Source organism: Tenrec ecaudatus, chromosome 11 (assembly GCF_050624435.1).
Source record: "Tenrec ecaudatus isolate mTenEca1 chromosome 11, mTenEca1.hap1, whole genome shotgun sequence".
Lineage (NCBI taxonomy): Eukaryota > Metazoa > Chordata > Mammalia > Afrosoricida > Tenrecidae > Tenrec > Tenrec ecaudatus.
Genome location: NC_134540.1, coordinates 5983828 through 5996310, shown reverse-complemented (window position 1 = coordinate 5996310; position 12483 = coordinate 5983828). Strand labels below are relative to the sequence as shown.

The window sequence follows — 12483 nt, the reverse complement described above, 5'->3', positions numbered from 1 at the left end:
TCATGGCATTTCCAAAATCTTGGCCAGGGTTTTTCTGTGTGTTGTCTTGTTTCATGGGGACAACAGGAGGGAAGGTCACAGAATGAATATCCCAGTGAAGAAAGCCAAGGGGGTCCCTGTGGTCATCAAGTTGACAGCACCCCTGCACACCACAGTGGAACTTCCCCAGAGGGTTCCCCAGGCGGTCCTCTCTCTAAGGGAGCAGACAGTCCCACCTCGCTCCCAAGGAGGGCCCGGTGGGCTCACATCACAGACGGGCCTCCTGGCCGGCAGCCCAGTGCTTAACCCATGGTGCCACTAGGGAACCTGGGGAAAGGCTGGGGAGAGAAGCGAGAACTTGCTCAGAGTGCACGGTGGGCAGAGGCCAGGCTACTGAGCAGTGGGCCCTCTGAGCCAGGGGCCAGGGAGGGGCACGCAGCTGGCCTGTGCACATGTGACCTGTGTCAGGGGCTGAGCGGTACTTACATTTGGTGAAATTTCCTATATGAAGTCTTGTCTGCATTTTACTTTTTAATTTTTATTGTATGCAATATGATTTTGTCTTCATTTTAATGTTGACTCAGGCCTAAGAGATTCCTGCCTCTCACCCCTGTGCCTGTTCTTGCCCCAAACAGGCCTTTTTACTCCTATGAAGAGCTATGGCCTCAGAAACCCAGGGGCCCGTTGTGCTGTGAGTCGGCACTGACTCCATGGGAGTGGTTGGGTTCGTAAGGGGCCCTCCTGGCTCAGGGTTGACTTGACCTGCTCCCCGAGAGGTCCTCACGTTGAACCCACATTCCTCTCTGAAGGAGCCAGTCCAGACCGCCTGCTCCCGGGAAGACATGCAGCCTTGGGAGCCCTGAGGCAGGGGGTCTGGGCCCATGTGCCCCATGTGTACAGTATCCTGGGACCTGCAGGCTTCATCTGAACTCCAGAGCTCAAGAGACTGGCCCAGTCAGGGCTGGCCGCACCACGCCTAGATCGCATGAACCACGGATAATATTGGAAATAACGTAGGCTGAAGTGTTGTCCGGGTAAACACAGCATTAGAATTTGTTCTGCTGGTCGCTTCTGATTTTACTTATTCTTTTTAACCTTCACCTGGAGGGACATAGAAAGCACCCTCATCTTCTGGACTGTGCTGTGTGAGCATCACGGTCATCTCCCAGCGTCGAGAGCACAGTGAGATGCTGAGAGGCCAGGGGAGTCCTGGCCAGTGGGGAGCCTGCTGGGCCGCCCTCACATCACCAACACGCAGAAGCAGCGAGCTTGGCCACGGGGCCTGGCGTTACTTCTTCTCTGCCCCCCAAGAGGTCATCATAATGTTTGTTTCTGCTTACGGGGGAGAAAGGTCTTTGGCAAACCTCCGTTGGGAGACTGATCTTTAAAGATACCCAGGAGGACCTTTTGGAGAGCATCGTGTTCCAGCTGAAGAAGAAGACGGGCCTGAGTGTAAATGGTTCCAGTCAGGCTGGCGATTTCCCCGTGTCTGCGTCACAGAGGCCTGATCCAAACAGCAGTGACTCTATTGGGCGATGGCATCTAATCGCCATGGAAACAGGTGTCTCCCAGTGTAAACAGGTCCTCGGTCTAGAAAAGGGAGTCTTTGAAAAACAAAACAAGCCATGCTCCCTCTGCCTTTTCTTCTCTCCCCTAAAGACTCTCTCTGTTAGTGATTAAGTAGGTATTTGTCCTGCTCTCTTGCCTGACAACAGTGCTGGCGTATGAGCCACGCCGTTGGCCAGCACTGGGAAGGCTGGCATTTGAATTGTATGGGCCGGGGCAGGGAGGCTCCCGAACATTCGTGGAAGAGGCTCAATGTCTTTTTTCTGACTAACAGTTCTCTTGCTCTACGATTCCGATACCACACGATGCGCTGGCTTACCAAGGGAAGAGCCATGCCATCGTGAAATCCAGCATCTCTGCATGCCATGTCCCTCACACTTCTGGAAGGCCCCTTGTCCGGGCTGCTTCTGGTCACATTCCTGGGACCCGGTGGTGGCCCAGATGCTCTGTCAGCGAGCAGTCTGCCTCGTGAAAGCCCACTCACCCTTTTCTGCGTGGCCTCAGGCCACACTCGTGGTCCCAAGTGGTGATGGTGTACATGACAGTGTCTCCTGCTCTTCCCACAGCCTTGAAACTTCCTTTTGGCAAAACAACTGTGATGCATCTGGTGGCCAGAGAGACTCTCCCCGAGCCAAACTCTCAAGGTGAGCCAGGCCTGGAAGCCGCCCTCCGTGGCTGCTCCACGGGACAACCACTCGGGGGGCTGGGTTCCCCTGGACATTCGGAGGGACCGAAACTGCCTCCAGCTTTAGGAATAGAACTCAGGAGAGCAAATAACCAAACATCTCAGAAGCAGGAGTAAACTAGAGGTGTGTTTGTTAATTAAGGGAAAGGCGCGTGTTCGTGAGAAGAACGCAGTGGTGACGCCCTCCTGTCTTGCCCCTCCCCCACGGGGGTCCTGCACTCACTTTGTAACCAGGCTGTCTCCCCCAGGTCAGAGGAACCGTGAAAAGACGGGCGAGAGTAACTGCTGTGTGATCCTGTGAGCCCCGCGCACGGCCCCGTCTGCGGAGTGCCCGTGACGAGTGTCCATCAGGCTGTGGGGGCCCAGGGGCCACCGCCGCTCCAGACACCCACCACAGCCTGCCGGCACACCCGCCCGCCAGCTTCTCATGGAACCAGACTAACCCAGGAGCATTTAACTACGGTGGTTTTTTGTTTGTTTTTTGGTCTTCCTTTCTGTGTAAGTGTTGGTATTTTTGTTTTACGTGGAGCCGTTTTCAAATCCACGGGGTTTGGGAATCTGTCGAGCTCTCCCGGGAGAAGGTTAACATTGTCTCGGGCCCAGCCACACACACAGCAAACAGCAAAAGAGAAAATGGCTCATCGCTGGAACGAAGCAGACCGAGTGGTCCCAATGCAGTTGCACTAACAAAAGACAGACAGAAGGATGGCTCCATCTGCCTCACCCGCAGATCCACCACATGGTCGAGGGCCCCTTGAAGCACCCACACAGGCAGCTCCACATGGAGGATGCCCAGCCTCAAGGGCCAGCTGGTGAGGGGTAGACCAGCCCTGAAGAAGACCCGTCATGTGAATCCTACCAAAGTTTGGTTGGGGGGGGTGCGCACTGAGCTGTCTCAGACACAATCCCACACCGAGGGCCACTCTCATCCCCGCAGCCCATACAGACCGCAGACTCAGCCCACCAACACCCCGTGCCTGGTGTTGGATGCACTGGGGCGGGGAGGCGGGTGAGGGCCAACCAATGGACGTACCCTCTGTCCCCAGCCCCGAGACCACTGTCCGCACAGCACAAACGGGGAGTATGCTTCCCAGCCTTAATCCAGGAGGGCGTCCCAGCCTCTGTCAAAAGACCGTCCTGGGTGTCCGCAGACCGACTCTTGTCCATAATCATTCTCGTCTCTGCACCCTTCCAGTGCGGGGCCCTGCTAAACCTGATAGAGTGCAGAGAATCCCTCCAACTCAGACACCCTCCGTAGTACTGACCTGTGCTGCTTTACGGAGCAGTCGGCATTTAGCATCGTGTTCAGGTTAGAAGCCGACTTTGTTGTGTTTGTTTTGTTGTTTGTTTGTTTGGGCTTTGAAGGCCTGTATGATCTAAGATGCCCTTCTTTCTTCGGTTTTGTACCAATAATTTAAAACAGACGCTCAACACAATTTGCACAGCACTGAAGCATGAGCTATAATTTCATCTGAACCTGTAAAAAAATATAAAAGATTTTTATATTTTTTTTCTCCCCCACTACTGGGAAGAAATCCTCCTGGGGTGAAATGACAAATATGTGTAGAATATATTTAATTAAAAGGAAAAAATTACATATGAAATACCTAACTATAGGACTTAAAGCTAGATCGGCGTGTAGTCTCTAGAACAATCCTCCATATAAGTACCTTCTGCCTCCGTACGCCTGGCGTCACAGGCTGACGCTCCGCTCTGCTCCCGGGTGAGCGTCCTGGCCCAGCTGGGCAAAGCTGGCTTGTCCACGGCCGTCTTCGCTGAAACGTGACCAGGTTATTTTACTCACGGTCAGCGCTTCGATGGAAAGGCTGGCTTTATATGCAGCAGACCTGCAGCAATATTGTTCATACTGACCAGAATTAAATTTGTACAGAGCAGAGTTTTAAAATGAAATGTAAATAGCACTAAACATTTCCTCCCTGCAACCTGTACTTAATAGATTCTTTCTGTAAAACAAATAAATTAAAAATATATATATATGCAGCTGTGCATCTTGGTGATCTTTTTCCAAGGTGGGTAATTGCTTGTTTGTTTGTTTGTTTGTTTTCGTGTCAGTTGATAGGATATAGTTTATTGAAAAGGGTCCCCTTTCTTGCACACAGTGCCGCCTATGCTGTAAACCAGGTGAGTGGACCCTCCTGTTCTGGACTCCGGTCTCTTCTCACTGCCCTAGTACCTTCCCAAGATGAGCTCTTCCTTTCATTCATTCATTCATTCATTCATTCATCCATTCGATCATTTTATTGGGGGATCATACAGCTCTTTTCAAAATAATATACATCCATCCATTGTATCAAGCACATTTGTACTTGTGTTGCTATCATTTTCAAACATTTCATTTCATTTTTTCCTTTACAAAGTCATTTTGTTGTCACCATCCATCCACACATCATGGTGTCAAGCACATCTGTACATCTCCTCTCCGCTGGGGCCCTCGTTAGCAGCTTCTCAGTCCCCCCCCCTCCCCCTCCCTCACGAACCCTTGGTAATTTATAGCTTTTGTCATGTCTTACACTGACCGATGTCTTCCTTTACCTACTTTTTTGTTGTCCATCCCCCTGGGTCTGTTATATGTAGATCATTGTGATCGATTCTCCCTTTCTCCCTTGCCCTTACCCTCCTGGTATGGCCACTCTCAATATTGGTCCTGAGGGGTCTATCTGCCCTGGATTTCCTGTGTTTCCAGCTCTTATCTGTACCCATGTACATGTTCTGGTCTGGCCAGATTTGTAAGGTAGAATTAGGGTCATGCTAGTGGGGGTGAGGGGAGGAAGCATTAAAGAACTAGAGGAAAGATGTATGTTTCACTGTTGCTACACTGCACCCTGACTGGTTCGTCTCCTCCCCACAACCCTTCTGTAAGGGGATGTCCAGTTGCCTGTAGATGGGCTTTGAGTCTCCATTCCGCACTCCCCCCTCATTCACAGTGATTATGATTTTTTTGTTCTGGGTCTTTGATACCTGATCCTATCAACACCTAGTGATCACACAGGCTGGTGTGCTTCTTCCACGTGGGCTTTGTTGCTTCTGAGCTAAATGGCTGCTTGTTTACCTTCAGGCATTTAAGACACCGGACACTTTATCTTTTGATAGCTGGGCACCATCAGCTTTCTTCACCACACTTGCTTATGCACCTGCTTTGTCTTCAGCGATTATGTGAGGAAGGTGAGCATCATGGAATGCCAGGTTAATAGAACAAAGTGTTCTTGCGTTGAGGGAGTACTTGAGTAGAGGCCCAATGTCCATCTGCTACCTTAATACTAAACCTATAAATAATATGTACATAGATATAGTTCTCCATCATATATATATTTACATATGTACATGCCTGTATATATGCCCTTTGCCTCCTAGTTATTTCTGCTATTTCCTTTTACTTTCCTCTTGTCCCACTATCATGCTCAGCCTTCACGTGGGTTTCAGTAATCCTTCTCGGTTACATTGCCCTTGATCAAGCCCTACCCGGCCTCCTACACCCTCCTTGCCATCACTTGTCCCTTTCCCCGCCTCCTCCTCTCCCATGTCCCCCCACCCTGGATCTGTTTCCCTGTTGTTTTCTCCTCTGGATTGTTTATCCTGCCTATCTTATCTAGATAGACCTGCAGAGATGATAATGATATGCACAAAAACAAGACAGAGCAAAACAAAGCAACAAAAGAAAACAAAAAAAACCTCGACAAAATAAAAGCTTATAAATAGTTCAAGGTCTGTTGATCTTTACAAGTGTTTTCCGGTCAAGTCTGATGGGGTGCCACGCCCTCGCCCCAAAGTCTCTTTTGGGTATTCTTCAGGGACTTTGTTGCTCTGCTCCGCTTGCTGCCCTGTTGCATGCCCCCAGTGTCTCGCCGAGATGTGGGGTCAGATTGAGCACAATTCCTGCACTGTCTCCAGTGTTGCTCCCCATAGCACTATGGGTCAGTGAGGGACATCGCGTCTCATGGTGGAGCCGGCCCTGTGGTCCTCTTTTTGCATTGGCTGCCCTGAGTGGAGCTATTGTCCTGAAGGCTTGGTGGGCCAGGATGTGCTCCACTCTCTCCCCACCCCCTTCGTTGGCTCCTGTGTGCTCTGATCAGACATGTCCCTCTCCAAGAGCTGTAGTTTCAGTGCTGTCCTCTGAAGTGAATTCTTCTTGGGGGAGGGGACTGGCCACGTAGTTGGGGTTGGGGCCGGACCCTCAGACCTCTTTCTTGGTGCCCATCAAGGTGGGTAGTAGTTAACAGCGAGATTGCAGCCACGCTGTCGGGTTTGCTACTCTCAGTCCTTGCCCCTTTCCTGACAAGCCTGCGGAGTCGGCACTGCAGGTGTCCTCTCCGGGTGGCACAGTGGTTATGCTTGGTCTGCTAACCACAGGGTCAGCAGGTCACATCCACCCCTTGGTCCGGAGAAAAGGATTTGCAGTCTTAGAAACCGAAAGGGGCAATTAATAAGCAATTTAGGTTGGATGTGAGAAGGAACTCTCCTGTGTGGCCCTCTCCAGTCATTGTGAGTCGTGCTCCACTCAAGGCAGGGCTGTACTCTCATCCTGCTCACTGCTGGGGTCCAGATCTGCTCAGGCCGCAGCGCGTGACTGCAGCCTTAGGGCGGTGAAAACGCATCTGCTCCGTACATTCTCCCAGCTCCCTGCTTTCCCCCAAGACCTCGATGTAGAGCCTGCTAAGCAGCACACACCAGCTCACTTGTGGAGAAAGAATCAGGCCTTTACACACCAGAATTGTGCAAAATGATTAAAGAGTAATCCAAAGTCATAGGAAAACGAGATGGGAACCACGAACAGTGTATGGACGCCTTTGTAGCATCCTTTGGAAACAGTGCCTGGAGCTGCCCGATGCCTGCATTAGGCTGGTGCCACCCCAGGCTTCGTTTTAGCAGCAGCAGCCCCCTCACCCACAGGCCAGGGCTGCCAAGCCCAGTGAGGACTAATGCCCACGACCCTGCCTGGGCTGGCATTTCGCTCCTCCGTCTCCCCTGAGCCACCCTGAGTCTGCTTAAGTGTACTATGCCAGGCAGAGCTGGCCAGCCAGCTGCCAGCACAGCACCGTTGGCTCTCTCCAGGATAAAAAGCGCCTCTTAGCATAAAAATAAAACCAGATCATCGCTCCCATCAAATGAGGTTTTCTCATAATAAACATTCTTCGTCATAATGACCCACGACTGAGTGGTCCTGGGAGCCGAGCGTGGTAAGAACACGGCGTGGACAGAAGAAAGGAGTGAAAACCTCCATCCATTGTGGACACTCATTTCCCTTGAGTGGCCGGACCCCTGTTCAAAGCGCAGTGTTTCCCTGCACACTTTCTCCACTGTGCCCCCTCTCCTCGGTTCCCTTTATTCACCCGTGAGAGCGCACCCGCGGGTGCTGGCCTAAGCCAGCCTCGGAGGGAGATGGCGCCCCTGCCGTCTCTAGGGAACTGTCGTGGCTGACCCACGTGGCTGGAGGAGAGGGCATAGAACTGAAGGGTGCTGGAGCGAGTTTGTGGGCACAGTTCAGGGAGAAGCATGCAATTCCCAGATGGCAAGGTTTGAACCAGTATCAGCGTGCCAAGCAGCTGTCATTTATTAAGGAATGTGACTTCGTAGACTTTGATGGTGACGTGTGTCAAAATCAAGAAATGATTTACACGTGGGAAGATGCATTCTTCGATGGGATTGGGGGGAGTAGGGACAGAGAACCGACCACTGACTAGAGAGTGGACATGTAGGAACAGAGGTGACGGGAAAGGCGATGGACAGGGAAGGACAGCACAGCATGACCCATGGCAAAGGAAGACCCAGTCCTGCAATCAAGGTGATAATAACCGCCTTTATGGGATGGATAGATAGACCCGCAAGTCAAGCAGATGTGGGACAATCCCCAAGAGAGCACTCACACGTATACACAGCTTTGGCGGGGACTCTTTCTCCAGAAGGACTGGTTTGGGCTGCAAGTGCACCTAAGGATGTCCTAGAGTTTACAGAGACCAGGTTGAGAAGACGTCTTCGCCATAATCAAACCCCTTGAAGGGAATGAGTCCCTGAGGTTGGGGACTTGGGACCGCCATCTCAGGGGACACGTAGGTCAGTTGGCACAATGGCCCACAAAGCCAGCGTTCCAGTGCCTCCAGTGGTCAGAACCGAGGGACGTCTTGGAAGCAGGTGAGCGGCCATCTAAGTGAGTGCAAACAATTGGTCTGCCCCTTCCAGAACAGACAAAGAGTGAGGAGACTCATGGGAATGAACGAGGTTGTCGTAACGACAGGATGATTACACGTCATCTTGTCAATGTCTGCTGAGACACTACACAAGCATTCTGTAGACCGTCATTTTGGTGTCAGCGCCTCAAGAGTGTCACCCTCATGCCCATGGCCACCCTACACGCACCTCGTGACATCACTGATCCAGGACAGGAAATGTACTTTTTACTCACCAGGAGCAACAGGGAGAAGGCAAGTCAAGCGAAGAGGGTGTGGATGTTGGCTGCTCGCCTCCATCAGCCAAACGGTGCCTAGAGCCAAACAGTTCCTGGCTATCATTCTGGAGCACGCCCATCAAAGGCTATATAGGAGCATCCTGATCAGAAGGCGGAAAGGGTAGCGTGGGCATTGAGATCTGGAACAGAATTTCCGTCCTCATGGACAGCTGACTTTCTGTAGCCGGGGAGGTCAAATGACCCCTGCAAACTATTGCCCTGAGATCATCTTGAAAACTTAGACCATAAAAACCACCTGCAATCTTCCTGAAGAACCAACCGCTTGTTTCCCACCACTAATAATGAGTACCGGCCTTGTGCATGATGCTCTTGTAAGACCGGTCTACCTGGGACCGCACTGAGTAAGGCAACTCGGAAGGTTAGATAAGGGAACGTAGCAGGTCGAAGGCTCCCGCCAGTGTTCCAGCGTCCACTCAGAGGAGGGTGAGGCTGGGTGCTCGTCATGAAGATTGTCACCCGTGCCGCCGAATTGTCCATGGAGAAATTACTGAGTCCATGTGCCCACTGCTGTGCATATTCATTCTCAACAATGACACAGTGACATGTTGAAATACGTCATGCTCGCTCAGCCATGCGTGTGTGCTGCTCTTATGAGCGTGCCTTCGAACAAAGGGCCAAGCAAAACAATGGTTTCCAAAGCGATCTGCCGGGCCAGTCCCACCCTGCTCACCGCAGTCGGTCAGCTCAGGAGGTGATGGTGACTGGCGGGGCGTTGCCCAAAGGGTCATCCTGAGGTTTTCTCAAAGGACACAGGTCAATCACGGGGACTTTACTATGAAGAAGTTTCTAGAAAGCTGCTGAATTGGCGAGGACAAGGCCAAGGAAGCTGCTCTGAGGACTCTTCCCATTATGACAACGCGCCCTCTCATCCTCCGGGGCAGGCAGGGCTGTCCTCCGAGGATTTCCTTGGGAAGATCACCCCATGCACTGGCCTAGACCTCTGCTCCTGCCCCTTGAGATGTCTTCTTGGTCCCCAGGCCAAAGACCATGTCAAAGGAGCACAGTCTGAATCCTCCCAGAATGCCCAAACTGCCGCTTTGACATGGCGTCAATGGAATGGCCCCGAATTCTTCATGGCACGCACGCATGCTCGCTCTCTCTCTCTCTCTCTCTCTCTCTGTTCTGAGACTGGACTCAGTCTTTCTCCCAAGGAGCCGCTGGTAGTTCTGAACTGCTGACCACGCGATCCCACCCCAACGTGTACCCACCCCAATGTGTAACCACTGCACCACCAGGGCTCCAGTTCAGGGAAGGGTGAGAGAGATGCCCACATGTCTTTCCAAGGTGCGGAGACCTTGATGGAGTTTATCTCAAGTAATAATGGCTTCCCATTGGGATAGTGTTTGTTTGTTTGTTTGTTTCGTAAAGGCGTCTGAGATTCCCCAGTACCACTGCTCCACTGGTCCCCATATTCCAAACCCTGCGGCATCTTAATTCCCGCCGCCACCTTTCCCCGCAGGGCTGACTAGACGCAGGTGGGATGGCTTGTTTTAATCGCTGGAAAGAAAGGGCTTGGCAGCTGCCAGTGGCAAAGCACAGAGTTATTTTTGAACAAGACGATTCCTCTTCACAGCGTGGTTGCTGGTTTGCGGATCAACAAACAACTTGCATATGTTCCATCCCGGCCACCGCTAAGGGCTGATGGGAGAAAGCCAAGGCCAACTCTGTACGCCGGCCAAGAGAGGCGGCCGGCCGGGCCCAGAGGACGGACTGGGGCCACACTGGGCTTCACTAGAGGCCTTGGCTACTGGGCACCGAGAGCAGCTGCGGGCTGAGCGGGGGCGGGGGAGCCGTATCTGGTAGAACAAAGGCCCCTTGTTGGCTCCTGCCCAGGCCTCCGGCTTGAGTGTGAGAAATGGGATGCTCTGATTTCCACACTGGACTCATTCCGGACTCCAAGGCAGGCAGGAGCACCGAGGACTCCTGGTGGCACAGGGTGAAGTGTGTGACTGCTAACTGAAAGGTTGGGGGTTCAAACCCACCAGCCACTCTGCGGGAGGGAAGGTTGACACGTTGGAAACCCCGTGGGCAGTGCCGCTCTTGGCTCCCAGATCACTTGAGAGTCAGAATGGACTCATCGACAGTAGGCTTGCCTTTTCTGTGCTTCCCCGCTGGACGTGAACATACACGTGCCCGCCGGCTTTCCAGGGGAGGGAGATGAGGCCGTGCCTCTGCTGCGGAAGCCTTGCGGCCTCGCGGTGGTGGCGCTTGGATGTGCGTGCGCTCCATGCGGACTCAGAGACCCTCTGTAGCACCGCAGGACACACCGCCCAGACCTGCGCCCCGCTCGCCATGGCTGTGGTTGGAGCCCAGTGCTGCAGCCACTGTCCATCCATCTCATGGAGGGCCTTCCTCTCTTCCGCTGACCTTCGACCTTACCAAGCCTGGTGTCCTTCTCCAAGGACTTCCTGATAACGTGGCCAAAGTACGCGAGACAGAACCTCACCACCCTCCATTCCACAGAGCCTCTTGGCTAGCTGACAACCATCCGTCTGCCCTCTTGCTCCCCACTTGTGTGCTGCTTCTCCGCCACTGGGCATTCAACCCACTTCTCTGTCCTGCCTGCTGAAGCTCGGGACCATCTGTTTCATTTGGTCTCTCCTGTCTTTGCTACAGAGGGTGTGGCAGTTACATCTCCTGTCAACTTGAGCGGAGTGGGGGGGGGTGGATTCTAGCCTCTCAATTGGGTCGTAGCCCATGAGGCCTCTGTGTGGGCATGGCCTTTTCCTGAGGATTCTGGGAACTTCTGTCTTCCTCCCTGGAGTCAGGACGCACACTCTCTCTGAGAGACATTCCTGTTGACAAGCCAGATGGAGCTTTGCTGATGGCACCTAGAGCCGTGGAGCTGGAGGAGCCACGTGGAGACCCATACTAGCGCTGAGATGCTTCCACCACCACTGGATCCACAAGACTTCCCACCAACTGGCCTGTGAGCTTCCTGTGTTTAGCATCACTGCATGGCTGCATGAGTCTAAAGAGGGATTTATGGACTAGTGTGGGACATATGGGCTAATGCCAGACTTATGGACTTGATCTGGAATAGGCTGGAATGTTTTTTAATATAAAATTGCCCTTTGATGTAAAGCTCTTTCTTGTACATACATGAATGTCTCTGGATTTGTTTCTCTAGTCAACCTAGCCTAACACAGAGGGTCTGTGTCTGCTCTCCTGCCAGAAGCCCCCAATAGCAGCCATGTGAAAGATGAGGGTGGAGACTCAGGGGACAGTGAGTTGACGTGCGGGGGGAGGGCCGACTCAGGAAAGGAACGTGAGGATGACTGCCCCACTGGAAGGGCGTCATTGATGTCACCAGGTTGCACATGTAGAAGTCACTGGTCTGGCAGATGTCGAGTGTATGTACTCAACAACAACAGCAGACACAGGGTGGTTAGCATCATGACCCCAGACCTTCAAAGTTCACAGAGAAGTGTCTTTTTCTATTTCTTTTCCAGCCTTTAACTGTGAATGAGGTGGCGTGTGATGGAGCCGGTCGTTAGTTTTACACCCAACAATTCATAGGTTCATTTTGTTTCCGTGCATGCGCTTGCTTTCAGCTCGTTGGCGGCATTCCCCGCAGCATGAAAGCATGTTGCGGCCATTTTCCTTGAAGACTTGCTCTGACCCAGTTATCAGAGATCAGTCACCGTCGTCCTCTAATGTGGCAACCTGGATCCTCTCATTTCTGGGAGACACATCGCTCCATCTGGCTTGTCAACAGGAAGGTCTCGCAGAGAGAGTGCGTGTCCCGCCTCCAGGGAGGAAGACAGGAGTT

The 12483-nt window shown here is 52.5% G+C and overlaps 1 protein-coding gene across 1 annotated transcript in view; it reads left to right on the top strand.

Annotated features, from left to right (window-relative positions):
• UBL3 (ubiquitin like 3) overlaps positions 1-4231 on the top strand; it is a 50088-nt gene extending 45857 nt beyond the window's left edge. Inside the window, exons 4-5 of the mRNA XM_075562811.1 lie at positions 2112-2189; positions 2479-4231. Coding sequence (XP_075418926.1) covers positions 2112-2189; positions 2479-2531 — 131 coding nt within the window. The 3' untranslated portion in view covers positions 2532-4231. The remainder of the gene's footprint in view (positions 1-2111; positions 2190-2478) is intronic.
• The last annotated feature ends 8252 nt before the right edge of the window (positions 4232-12483 follow it).